This window comes from Zootoca vivipara, chromosome 14, assembly GCF_963506605.1.
Source record: "Zootoca vivipara chromosome 14, rZooViv1.1, whole genome shotgun sequence".
Taxonomy (NCBI): domain Eukaryota; kingdom Metazoa; phylum Chordata; class Lepidosauria; order Squamata; family Lacertidae; genus Zootoca; species Zootoca vivipara.
This window is the reverse complement of record NC_083289.1, coordinates 4,501,569-4,515,795: the sequence shown is the minus strand read 5'-3', so window position 1 is coordinate 4,515,795 and position 14,227 is coordinate 4,501,569. Positions and strand designations below refer to the sequence as shown.

Genomic DNA, 14,227 nt, shown 5'->3' with positions numbered 1-14,227 from the left:
AAATACTTTATTACTAGACTTGTACGGCCATCCTTCAACACACATTCCTTGGGCAGCTTACAAAATGAGATGAAATGCAATATTAAAATGCATGATTACAATTAAAAACACCAAAATACACATTAAATATACTGTATATTTTCTAGCAGAGGTGAATAAAATCAATTTACAGCTCAATTTACAAAATTGCGGTAACTGCAGCTTACACAATGAGAACCCAGATTTTGTTTGTTTAAAATGTTGTACAGCCTCCTGTCTGATTCTGTTCAGCTGCTTTTGGTGCGTTCCTGTGCAATTTTTTTTTTGCATTATAGCAGGGAAAGGTTCTTCTGCCAAAGGATGGTAAGCTTAACTGTTTCACAGAATCATAGAGTTGGAAGAGACCACAAGGGCCATCCAGTCCAATCCCCTGCCAAGCATGAAACACCATCAAAGCATTCTTGACATATGCCTGTCAAGCCTCTGCTTAAAGACCCCCAAAGAAGGAGACTCCACCACAATCCTTGGTAGCAAATTCCACTGTCAAACAGCTCTTACTGTCAGGAAGTTCTTCCTAATGTTTAGGTGGAATCTTCTTTCTTGTAGTTTGAATCCATTGCTCCGTGTCCGCTTCTCTGGAGCAGCAGAAAACAACCTTTCTCCCTCCTCTATATGACATCCTTTTATATATTTGAACATGGCTGTCATATCACCCCTTAACCTTCTCTTCTCCAGGCTAAACATACCCAGCTCCCTAAGCTGTTCCTCATATGGCATCATTTCCAGGCCTTTGACCATTTTGGTTGCCCTCTTCTGGACACGTTTCCGCCACTTCCAGACTGCCACTGCCTTTATCTGATCAGTGGAAGGCTTGTTTTAATGCTAATTGCTGCAGGATAGGGGGGATTTTCACTGAGAGGGAAGACCTGAGATTCCCTGTTGTGCTGCGATTGCTCTCCCACACCTGGTATTTAATTATTTTAAACCATAACATGGTTGCTAATCACATTTAGAACTGTAGCATAGAAGAGGCTGTGCATGTTGTAGCAGTTTGATGTTGAGTTATGTGCAGTCCCCCCTGTAAGGTCATCTTAGGACATTTATGACTTTAAAATCAGTAATGCAATTTTTGCTGAAGATGCCGAAATGGACTTTAAAAGTCTGCATATATTTGAAGTCAATTAAAATTAAACTGGCATATTAAAATTAGAAATAAAAGGGCTGCTTATCTGCTGGAAATAACTTTTCTTCCTGTTAGACATGTGTTTTACTCAGCTTAGAATTTAAGTATCTGACCAGTAGTAAATTCTTTAACAGACCAGAAGATGACCAGAAGATACATATGCTGATTAAGCCACATCAAATAAATTGCATATCCTGTATTGCCTTTTATACAGTTCACCTAGGGACAGATTTCACTATTCATTTCAAAGTTACAATGTTTTCTAAGTCAGTCAGATGATTTCAAAATGAGATGGTTTGGGACTGATGTAGATGTAGCAGCAAGAAGATTATGTGCTACTTATTTTGACCTCATAAGACTAAAAGTGTTCACTGTCAAGGGTTTATTTAAAAGTCTGGATGATTTCAGCTTTGCCATTTTAAATGCAATTTGCAGCTCTAAAAATTTATGTTTAACATACTCTTGGACTGTCTTTCTGTTTGTGATTTATTTTGTGATGGCCAATAGTTACAAACAATAAAAAAACTGACTAATCCCATCATTAATGTACTGTACTGTGAAGTTAGGGCCTCTGCCTCTTCCTTGATTCCTGTTTTCCCAGGAGCCTCACCACTCTCCTGAAACTTCTTTCTGAACAGGAGTGCCCTGTTATCACAGCGGTGTTGCTTCCCTGCTCCAGCCTCCCCCTGGCAAGACTTTAATGCTTCCTGTGGTCTAGTGCATTATATATGTGCAGGATTGTATGTGGGGTGTGGAGGGGCTTGTTATTCACCATGTCAATCGCAGTAAGTCTATCAGGTCCTGGCTACGTAGGTTAGATCAGTGTTTCCCAATTTGTGGATTACTGAGGACCCCCTATTTTTCAAAAGCCAAGCCATGGACCCCCCTACTTTTGAAAATTTTGATAACTCTATGCACTAGCATAGCTAGGGGGCGGGGCACCCCGGGTGGCACTTATCTTGGGGGCAGAACGCTGGAGCCCAAAGTGAAGCACAAGTCCAAGTACCCCAGAGCCCAGCACACTGCTCCCAAAAGCAGCACAGCGCTGAGCTGCTGCGTCCCCCTCCCAGCTGCTAGAGGGTGGCCGAGAAGGATGAAACTGGCACGTGTTGGCCCTGCAAGCAGCACTGGACCTGCAGCACCCCCGAGCCATGGCATCTCTATCTCTCCTGGGAGTGATGCAGTGGCTCAGGCGTCTGCAGGCACCATGCTGCCCCCCCCAAAAGCAGCGTGGGGCTTGCGTTCACCTGCCACCTCCCTCTCTCTCCGCCGCCCTCCACACCGTGTCACTCCCCAAGGGCACCCTCCTGCTGGAGGGAGGCTGAGGGCAGACGCCCTGCAGGCTACATGCACACTGCCGCTCAGCAGCCCTGCCCCAGCTTGCCCTGTCCCCATGGGCGACACGCCCCGCCCCAGCAGCTTGCTACAGTGCTGACTCTATGGTTGTTACCTCTGCAAAGCCATTTTTTTGAACAAAATGTGGGGTAGCCCCTAATAAGCAAAGGATTTTAGGTATACGAAAAACAGAGTAGGGCTGAGCAATACCTCATTTTCAGCATTGCGATATGCCAGCAGCAAAACATCACAATATTCCATTATATCACAATGTCTGAAATTGGAGATCAGGTGTGGGGATGAGGGAAGGAGCAGCCACAGAGAGATTTTTTTGGGGGGGGGGCGGAAGAGCGGAGTCACCTCCACAACATGGTTTGAGGGGGGGGGGGATAGACAGCTGGGCAGCCAGTGAAGATACACATCCATTGTAGCTGCTGCTTTCCAGGAGAAGGTGCCTTGAAGTGACGTCAGCGAGGGAAGGCAGCTCAGATCTGGCTGAGATCATTGTGTGATATTGGCGGTGCCTTGAAATCTGCTGCTCTGTTCCCCCCCCCCTTCGCGTGAGGAGCGATATATTCCTGCATATTGCTGGGTCAAAATCGCTACTGAGGTGTGATTTCAAAACCGATTTTTGCCAATATTGAAAAATTGCACAGTGCTAAAACAGACCATAAAATCTGTGATATTACCATGCAAAAATGACAAAAAAATAGTTGGAGGGGGGGGCAAGGAATGGGGCTGCACTCCTAATTGGGAACCATTGAATTAGTTTCTAGAAGTTTGGTGCCTTACTCATTTACTGTTCATACTGTTTTTTTATTTGGTATCTGAGAATATGCTCCATTTCTTCTGGCAAGGAGGAATGCCCTTTCTAGGCTTCTGTGGCAGTAAAATTGTCTTTTGCTGCATTTCACTTGGGAGGTCTGTTGTTTGCATAGTTTGTAAACATGCCTGGAATTTGGTCTATGGCAACGATCATGCCAGGGGAAAAAATGCTCTTCCAGTTCAGGGTTTCAATCCCACGGATATTGATTTGATGGATAGTGCTCCACAGGATAAAGGGGATTGAGAATAAGAGATGCATAGGAAACCTACCTGGCCCATCTGTTGCATGAAACTTAGAGCCGGGCTATTGTCTACAGAGATCCATGTCACAATAAAAGAAGGTGAGAAGAAGATGGAGCAGTTACTGCCTCTGGTCTGATCCAGGAGGCACTTCTTATGCTCTTAAGAGTGCATACTTTGTTTGTTTGTTTGTTTGTTTGTTTGTGTATCTTAACTATCAAAACATTAAGATATGACTTATATACGCAGTCTTGTTTTGTAAAGGTTAAACTCACAATAGTGAACCACCGGAGTCCTCTTCATGCATGTGTGAAGGGGCTCTGACAGACAGCCTAGTCCTAACCCCTATATGTCTGTATGCATACAAACCATCACAGACCTTTCACATATACATATTGAATGCCTGACAAAAGCTAGGATACTAGTAAAAATAGTAACACCATTCAAAACTGAAGCAAGCTGCTCCAGAATCACAGCAATAAACAGTCACTGATTTACCCCCCACCTGGAATCAAAGATTCTGAGTTAAAAACTATTTGCTATATAATCCCAAATTTATGAGAGCAAGAACCCAGATTTCTAGTCAGAATGTGTGTGTTTTTGGTTTTTTGCTTGTTTTAAAAATAAGTTCAGTGAGTTCAGTTTACAAAATGCAAAAGAATGAGGGCAGGGGGTGGCCAGGGGAGACCAATTCTCTGATTCCTAATTGGCAATTACTAGAATATTGCAAAGTGTAATGATACGTGGAAATGTGTAAGTGTTAGCCATAAATCATGGTATTATGAATAAATCTTTGCTGTCACAGACTGGTGTGTATCCCTTCCAGAGTGTCTGTCATTAGGATGCAACAAGGCAGCTGTCAGCTGTTTTCTTGTAATTAAACAGCCAATGAGCAGCTAATTAAGACATATGTGTATACAGAAGTGGGCATGTTAATGAACTGTAGGAATCAATTCATTAAATGAAAATTGTCAAAAGACAAAATATGAGCTTAGTAGTTCAAGTCTCTGGCAGTAGTTCAAGGCTCAGAAACCAGTGGTGAGAGGAGCATTAACTGCCACTCACAAGACATGGGTGAACATTTCTTCCTTCCTCCCTTGAGGAAGGAAACTAAACAGAACCCTTCACTGACGTTATTATAGTTTTTATGAAAACTCCCATTAATGCTGTCACAGGAGGGTTGTGGTGACTACTCTAGAGTAACGACTCTCCACATTCTTGCCTTTTAAGGTTTTATTAAGTGCAGTCTATTTACAGTGATCCAGCTATACAAGATACATCCTTCTAGTCCGAACCAGAACCCGAGAATGGCGCCCTCCGCGTTCTCTTCCAGCATAAGAGTCTGGGCATGCCAAATTGTCTTCCCCGCCTTCTCCTGCGTAATTCCAGAACCAGAGGGAAAAAGGGTCTCCTTTCCCTGTTTTCCTTCTCCCCCTTCCCCCCCCTCTCTCTTCCTCCTCTCTGTGTAGCAGGGGCTCTCCTATGCTGCCGGAGCCCTGTCTCCTCCTTTCTCTTTCCTCACTCGACTCCTCCCCCTCCCCGCTGGCATCGCTGCTGGTGGAGGAGCTGCTTCTCAGGATGGGAGGGGGCTGTCTGTACTCCCTGCCCTTTACAAATGCCATTAAATTTAGTTTTTTGTAGAAATTGTTCATTCAGACTGACTAGGAAATGAAAGGCACACTTTGTAAGATTTAATCTTCTGGGGGCATTATCGCTGTGTATTTTTTCCAGCCTAAACTACTGCTAATTTGTGTGTTGTTCATACCATGTTTTCAGTATTTATACAGTCATAGCTCTGGATACGAATGCTGCGGGTTGCGTACAACACGGGTTACGTACGTGCTGAACCCAGAAGTAACAGAACGGGTTACTTCCGGGTTCGGCGGTTCGTGCATGCGCAGAAGCGTCGAATGACGTCCTGCACATGCGCAGAAGTGCCGAATTGCAACCCACGTGTGCGCAGAAGCCTGCTGCTCTGGATGCGAACGGGGCTCCAGAACGGATCCCGTTCGCATCCAGAGGTACCACTGTAGTTACATAAACGAAAACACAATACCCTTAAATTGGCCAGATATTTGTCAGTCCCAATAAAATCCAGTTTTGCTCTCAGCTCTGGTAGTGAAAACAGTGTTGTGGCTGTCGGTGGATTTGACCTTTCACAAGTCAGTTCACATGAGTGGGACAGGGAGAGGTGTCAATTAGCAGCCAGTCAGTGGCATACTCCTCACTGCAGTAACATGTGCTCTGATGAGATGCGTAGTTCTGAGGGAGCTTATCCTCAGTATGTTGAGTTGAATAAGTCTTCCCGCTATGTCGAAGGCCTGAGGTAAGAGAGACTAAACCTCTGTGTTTCTCCTCAAATTATACAGCATTTTGTTAAGTTTCTTCAGTGAGGCCTTCTCTCTGGACTCCATTTGCATTAAGTGACTTTGCTAACAGCGGCATGACAGGGAAGGGGAAGAAGCACTGGTGTGTGAGAGCTTATCACTGCTTTGCCTCTTTTAGGTTGCTGCTGTTTGTGTAATTTCAAAATCCTACAGAATCATTTTGGGACAATTGTGTGGATACAATGGGAAGCAATGCCTCTTTAAATCACTTTCATCTCTTAAAAACTGTTATTTCTCACCAAGTACTTGGAGACATTCTGTTGAGAAAATATATGGATTGTCCAGCCCTCATTTGGATACAGCTGAAATGCACTAACATTTTCTAATAATAAGATTATTCCTACATATCTATCTATAAATATATATAAATGGTGAAGGTGCATGTGTGTTATTCCCCACTTTTCTCCCACAAGTACTTACCCGATCGTCCTGAAATTTGGCCACAACCTCAGAGTCACATGTGAGCAGGTAATCATGTACTTACACTGACCAGCTGACACACCTTTCACAGGTAAAAACCTGGATTTGTGGTCACAAAATTTGCACCCTCCAGTGGACATTCAACGAACAATGGACAAACATACTCCCACAATCCCTCACGCCCTGGAGACCACGCCTCCCACAGAAAGCAAACCGCCCCGAGACCAAGCCGCTCCTCAGGGAACCAAGCCCGCCTCTGAGATCACGTACCAGCGACCCCCTCCCCCCGACCAAGCCCCTCCACAGCGACTCCCTCCCCCCGACCAACCCCACTCCACACACACACACACGGATCCCACCCCCATCCCACCACCTCCCGTGACCTCCCCCCCCCCGAGCAAGCCCACTCCACACACACACACCACGGATCACACCTCCTGGGACCCACCCCTGCCCCGGAGATAACACCGATTCACCCCCACCCCAGATCCCGCCACCACCGATAACGCCACCCCCATGGACCAGGCCGCCTCCACAACCCCCACCCCACCCCACGGATCCCGCCGTCGCTGATAACGCCACCCCCAAGGACCCTCACCTCTCACCCCTCCCCTCCCCCACCAATATCAGGACCACCCAAGGACCCTCACCTTTCCTCAACCCTCCCCTCCCACACCCCAAATACCAGGATCACCCAGGGAACCACACCTCCCCTGGGTGGGGGTTACTGGGAAGAGGGAGTTGGGGGATTCACAGGGATAAGCCAACGGGGGGGGGGACACAAACAGAATAGATCATGGATCGGGACAGGGTGGGGGCAATCACAGGGATTAGCCACAGCAACGCGTGGCAGGGCCAGCTAGTTTATATATTTAAAAGTATTTGAAATAATTTTTATTACTGAACCTATTCAAATATATGATACATTGTGAAGTATTTTATATTTTGTAACAAAATGGAATAAAAAATATACTCTTGATAATGGTAGTTTTTTCTCTGACAATAATAATTTAGCTGAAGCAAGGTGTCCTTTCAGTACAATGGTCACGTGCTACCACTATGGATTCAGCCATCAATAAATCTTCCTCTTGCATTTTGTCACTGTGCTACAGGGCTTTTTCAGGAGGAGTCAGCAAAGTAACGCCACATATTCCTGTCCCCGACAGAAGAACTGTTTAATTGATCGAACCAGTAGAAACCGTTGCCAACACTGTCGTTTACAGAAATGCCTTGCTGTGGGGATGTCTCGAGATGGTGAGCTTTGCTAGTTCAGGTCAGCTGTCTTGTATGTGTGACACTCCTTAGCTTTCTGCTTGCTCATCCCATTCTTAAAATATTTGTCTTGAAATATACTGTGCCTCATAAGTCACTGAATTTACTGTGGACTGATGCAGCTAGTGGCTTCCAGGGTTTTGTTTTGCTGCTGCTTACACAGTCACACTACACACCGAGTAAATGCCTGCCTTTCTTACTGGTGTCACTAGGCCAGCTCTACTTTAATTTTCTTTCACATTCCTTATTCCATTCATACAACATTATGGGTGTCCTGTATTTTTCTTCCTCCAACCAATCTTTATATTTCCTCCACCTTCTTCCTCCCCCATTACTGGTACAGAGACTATGAAAACCTGCTGCTAATAGATGTCAGTGTCACCGTAGTAAGGATTAAATACTCCTCTCTTGGATGACAGGCCGACATCAAAGTTATAACTTCTCTTAAGTAAAAGAAACTCTGCATTTTGCACCAAGGAAGCCCAAATATGGAACAGACTATTATGCAAATTAAATATATTTGCCCCTATGATTGAAATCTAATCATGTTCATTATTTTTCTTCTTAAAATTTCCCTTTTGATGACTGTTTGCCTAAAAGCCATCTCCTCAAATTATTCTATTGCTCGTACATGCCCTAACTATATTACACATGACTTGCCTTTTCAAGAGGCTGACCCCATAGGATAATACCTACCTTCTCACCTAATATATGACTGCACCTGTATGATCAAGCAAAAGTGTGTTGTGGTGATGTTGTGAACTGCTTAGTAGCTACCCTAGACTTACATATGATGTGTCCTAACATAGCATTTTACTGCTGCAGCTGGTGGTGATAAAATATATTGCTTATGGATATATTTCAGCTGTAAAGTTTGGTCGAATGTCAAAAAAGCAGAGGGACAGCTTGTATGCAGAAGTGCAGAAACACCGGATGCAGCAACAACAGCGAGATCACCAGCAGCAACCCGGAGAGGCAGAGCCATTGACGCCAACATACAATATCACTCCCAATGGGCTCACAGAACTGCACGATGACCTCAGTAATTACATTGATGGGCATACCCCTGAAGGTAGCAAAGCAGACTCTGCCGTTAGCAGCTTCTACTTAGACATACAGCCTTCTCCAGATCAGTCGGGGCTTGATATTAATGGAATCAAACCAGAACCGATATGCGACTACACACCTGCATCGGGCTTCTTTCCTTATTGCTCTTTTACAAATGGAGAGACTTCTCCTACTGTGTCCATGGCAGAATTAGGTAATAACAAAAGAGGGGGGAATTTCCATGTAGTTGCTGTAGTAGCTATCCTTTGGATTAAGAACAATGACTTTGTGGCTTTTCATCACTGAAACTACATGTCACCTTTTGTGTTTTGTGTATGGCTGTAACTATGTAGGCTGCTCTTTCTGGAAGTACATTGCAACCTTGACTTAGGCGGCACTGATGTGCCTCATCAAGTCCATAATCTTGGTCTAGGTCTGAATTCCAATAAACCAGACTTGCTGTTAGTCAGTCACCTGAGATGATTAACAGGGCTTTTTTAAAAAATTGTGTTTATTATTTCCATTCCTATCCCGCCTTTCCTTCAAGGACTGTCTCATTTAACCTTGGCAACAACCTTGTGAGGTAGGCTAGACTGAGAGAGAGTGACTGGCCCAAGTATATCCAGTGAACCTAATGGCTGGAGTGGGGATTTTAATCCTGGTCTCTCTTATCCTTGTTCAACAGTCTAACTCAGGCATTCCCAAACTGCGGCCTTCCAGATGTTTTGGCCTACAACTCCCATGATCCTTAGCTAACAGGACCAGTGGCCGGGGAAGATGGGAATTGTAGTCCAAAACATCTGGAGGGCCAAAGTTTGGGGACGCCTGGTCTAACTGCTATTCCAGCCTTTTTCAACCTTGGGTTCCCTAGATGTTGTTGGACTGCAACTCCCATCATTCCTAGCCAGCATGGATGATAGGTGTTGTAATTTAGGAACCTCTTGGGATCCACGGTTGAGAAAGACTGTTGTATACTATGCTGGATCTGGGTCTGGATCACACCCAGTTACAAAGTTTGTGCAAGTTAGCAAGGCTAGTATATTGTTTATCTGCAAGACTGTACTAAACAATGGTAAGTTACATGAATTTTGCACTTGATTACAGTATAATGATTTCTCCCCCATAGGTGACCAGTGCATACAGTATCTATTCATTAATTCATTTAATAAATAGCCAGCTTCAGTATACAGCTGAACAATGATGTAAAGCATGTTTAATAGGAAAGTAATAATTTTATAAAGAGGGCTAACTTACCAAGTAACAAAGAGTGTTTTGACACATTAAAGAAGAATAAATTCATTGTAGCACATGCTTTCATGGGCTGAAGTCCATTTTATCAGATGCATGAATTGTGATACAATTCAGGTGGCATATACAGTACCTGCCATGAGCGTAAAGCAGAAAAAACAATAAGTTAAATGGCAATGAAATGTAAAACACTGGTAGCAGAAACAAGCATCAGCCCAAGACTATTTGGTGTCTGATGTGAAAAATCTAAATATTTCTCCTACTAAAATGAGACGTAACTTACTATTGTACTCCTGCACGGCTCCTATTCATTTACTTGGGCTTGCACATAAAAAACTTTGGAAAGAATTGCACTCCAGAAGTTTAGATCTGTCTGTCTGCTACCCTTAAGAGCTCCAGAACTGGCAAGTCACCTGGTTTTAAGAAAGGGTAAATCTGGGTAAATCTCAAAACTGTGTTTTCTCCATTTGTGGTGTCACTTGTCTAGTACGTGCTGAAGACGAGTTAGATGTGGTTCTCTCTCAAAGTAATAGCTAAAGGAAGTTCACTTTGTTGGGAGTTGTGAAAAGGATCTGCCATATGTGGAAAGTGCCTGAATAACACTTGTGCATGACAAGCAGTGGAAAGTTTACCAACCCATCCCTCTTTTGTGCTTTTCTTTTTTGGGTCTCAATGTAGCAGTAGCACTCTCCTATTCCACACTAAAATGAAATCTTATTTCACATATTCTGGGGTGAAAATAAAAGAAACACAGTTAGTGGGCACGAGAGACATTATATGGAAGGACCTTATTTACGTGAATCTAATGCACCGTCAATTCTAATATGCACCTCAATTTTCAAAACCTTGAAACCAAAAAGTATTTGCTGGCAAATGTAAATACGCCATCAAAGCTAATGGGCACCCTAATTTTCGCAGCCCTAATTTTCACAACGAAATTTGGCCAAAAAAAAAAAAAGGTGTGCATTACATTCAAGGAAATACGGTACATGTTCTTTGTTAGCCTATACTTCCATGTCCTTTTTGAAATATAGGAATAAACTTTTGAAAATCACTAAAGCCCAGTGTATAAAAACTGAAAGCACTGTGAATTCTTATCCATACATATACACAGATGGATTTTATCTTCAAGAAATGATAGATCACTGTATGCTCACAGATCTTTACTAATGGGTGCTTTCCTCAAAAGTGCGCTTGTTCATGTCTAGCATGTGTAGAAAACTGTGGGGACTTTCTTCAGTAAGCAAACATTGATTTGTTGCAATGATAATTATAGAGGTTTGTGCCCTTGTTTCATTAAATATTTAGTAAAAGTGTCAAAAAGCTTTTTTATTTACCCAGAAACAGTTGATATAAAAGTGCCTTTCCCAACTCCATGTTATGAACAACAACTCTCATCATCCCTGATCAGGTTGGATAATTGGCCCAGACATCAGGATGCCTGATCTAAAAATAAAAGGCAAAAAATTAGCTGACTCCAGTTATAAATCAGAAATCAAACCTATGTTTTACATTTCATATCATATATGAACACACCTCTTCAAGGTGCCACAAGACTCTTTGGGTTTTTTGGCTGCATAGAATGTCTTCCAAAGAAAAATTGAATGAGATAATAGATAGGTGTGAAAATATTTAAAGTATCACAATAACCCTTTGAGTGAAGTGCTGTTAATACCACATTCCTTTTGAGTTGAGCAGGGACCATTACTCAAAACCTATGGTAGAACACAGTTTCCAATAGTTTTGCCTTGGAATTTCTAGTTAAAATGGTTTCTGGTAGCTGGTGCTGGGGGGAGAAATACTTCTGCCTGAGACCTTAGAGAGGCTGCTTTTAGACAAGTGGCCCAAAGTGCTACCCAATCATTGTTCTTCTATTGTAAGCTATGAGCAGAATCACAGCTGACTTTCCACACTATTGGGAGTATTGTGCATCACATTATGTTCTGGCCACTCAAGTGGAGAGACAGTTGCAGCTGTGAAAAGGGTCATCTGCAGCTCAGCGTATATTCACTATAACCCGTGTGGTGGGTGGCATTTTACGAGCCTTTTTAAAAAAATCCTTAAAGATTTCCAGCTTTTTCATGAAAGAGAAGGTGCACAGTTCTTTCATTTTCAGAAAATAAGAGATGGAAAAGCTTTTGAGTGGTAACCAAAACATTGTTTTAAAAAACAAAGGTTTTAAAAAATGTCATCCACCGCAAATGTTATGATTAATTTGTTCATTTCCCCATAAAGTCATTGACCATGTAAATACCCATATAAAAAAAGTTGGGAGTGTGGTGCTAAAAAGTATCTATACCTGTGGTGCTTCTGCTACTCTTCCAGTTCGCTTTTTAAAAAGGCAGACTTTCTGCAGTTTGAGAAAAAAACAGAAAAAACATAGGGAAAATACAGGATGATTGAATGATAGCATCATGTGTACGCCCTTAAAACGAGCAAACAAAGCATGGAAATTCCACTCTGAACACTTAGTTGGAATCACCTCAAGGCAGAACTGCCAGTACTGGAATCATCTGACTCTTGAATAAGGCGGCTTTCTATGTTCATTTGTTGAGGCTGAGAGACTGACTTAGCCAATATAATCTCCTGAGAATCCAGATCAAAGCTAGTAACCACTCACCTACAGGGGTGAGAATCAGTGATTATTATTTTTTTTTAAGGAAATGGAAATGGGTGTTAGAATCCCATTTCAACACTGTACAAATTTAGTGATGAAAACATCTATAATTTAATGATTGGCTAGATAGAACATGTACAATGAAAGTTGTGGATGGCCTTTTTTTTAAAATGCATGCCACTTCTTGCTCATTCTGTTTTAGAACATCTCGCACAGAACATTTCCAAATCGCACATGGAAACTTGCCAGTACTTGAGGGAGGAGTTGCAGCAAATAACATGGCAAACTTTTCTACAGGAAGAAATCGAGAACTACCAGAGCAAGGTATTTATCTTGGTAAACATGCTAAAATAGCACACAACGTTTTTTTAATTGTCCATTCTGAAACACTTCTTGGACTAATCAGTTTTAAATGATTGGTGTGTGTGTGTGTGTGTGTAGTGAGTTGTATCGCATATTTCCAACATACCCCCAGTGGTTACTGTTTAGTTTTTTGGTTTTTTAAAAGATTCATGCAACACCACAAGTTGTTTCAGCCTCAGGATAACCAGCATCTTGTTTAGGCTTCCTTGAAAGAAAGGGCCTATTTGTACACTTCTTCTACCCACTGCAGGAAGAGATCGATAACAGGCGTTCTGTTTGTTTCTTCATCACTGAAACAAAACTACGAAACCATTAGAATCTCTCGGGGTCCAAGGAGATCCTATGTTTGAATAACCGTAGTATCTCCAGATTCAGCACAGGCAGCCTCCTGTTTATGTGGGAGTTATGATGTGCGTCAGTGAAATCGAGTATAATTGAACCCCATTGAAAAAGCCTGCAAACACCGTGTTCCACCCCACCCTGCCCTTTTAGTGACATTTCAGTGACGTATTTATGACATTTCTGGGTCACTTCCAGATTTGGTGCGATGTACATATATACGATCGCACACATATTGAATGTGTGTAAACGGGGGGCTGCCTCTATTTCAGTTCTCCCTGTGATGGTGGGAAGCAGTGAGGAGGGCAGACAAGTAATTTGTTACTCCCAACTGTTTCCCAAGAAGAATTTTTGGTGGGGAGAGATAGCATCTATAGTCCACAAAACTGTTACCTGAGCTGGTGTGAAGCGGTAAGTGTTTATTCAGGTGCCAGAGTTTGGTATCATGTGAATAAGTATGGAGAAGCCTCTAGCTCGCATGCAGTTAGCTCCTCTTTCATGCAGCCATTAGCAATTTCCAATCCTTATTTTGTCTGAACAGGCAGACAAAGATCACACGTTACTAATTGCTATACATGAGCCTCCTCCACACTCAATCACATAATGCCCAAACATGATTCAACATTACATGTAAATGTACCCCTTCGGGTCACACACATCAACTCCCCAAATATCTCCACAATGCTTTAACCTCAACTCTGGGTGGGTTTTGAAGTTGTTTCACCTCCCAAGGTGGGCAAAAAGTTCTCACATAATGCTTATGCTGATTTGAAGCTATATGTTCACCATTGTCCTCAATAAGAGGTCTGGTATATAAGAGGGACACGGGTGGCGCTGTGGGTTAAACCACATAGCCTAGGGCTTGCCAATCAGAAGGTCGGTGATTTGAATCCCCGCGATGGAGTGAGCTCCCGTTGTTCGGTCCCAGCTCCTGCCAACCTAGCAGTTCGAAAGCACGTCAAAGTGCAAGTA

General features: G+C 42.9%; 1 protein-coding gene and 1 long non-coding RNA gene across 4 annotated transcripts in view; one reads left to right on the top strand and one right to left on the bottom strand.

Moving 5' to 3' along the window:
* Positions 1–14,227, top strand: part of RORA (RAR related orphan receptor A) — a 92,625-nt gene that overhangs the window by 50,129 nt on the left and 28,269 nt on the right. The window contains exons 3-5 of one of the 3 annotated variants that reach the window (XM_060282633.1): positions 7,482–7,642; positions 8,507–8,902; positions 12,756–12,877. In XM_060282633.1, coding sequence (XP_060138616.1) covers positions 7,621–7,642; positions 8,507–8,902; positions 12,756–12,877 — 540 coding nt within the window. In that variant the 5' untranslated portion in view covers positions 7,482–7,620. The remainder of the gene's footprint in view (positions 1–7,481; positions 7,643–8,506; positions 8,903–12,755; positions 12,878–14,227) is intronic. The other 2 variants (XM_060282632.1, XM_035132134.2) reach the window with 2 other exon arrangements.
* LOC118093207 (uncharacterized) lies at positions 7,499–12,762 on the bottom strand. Its single transcript, XR_009558545.1, has 2 exons — positions 11,274–12,762; positions 7,499–10,069 (listed from the first exon to the last, which is right to left on the bottom strand). It is a non-coding gene; the product is annotated as an uncharacterized LOC118093207 (long non-coding RNA).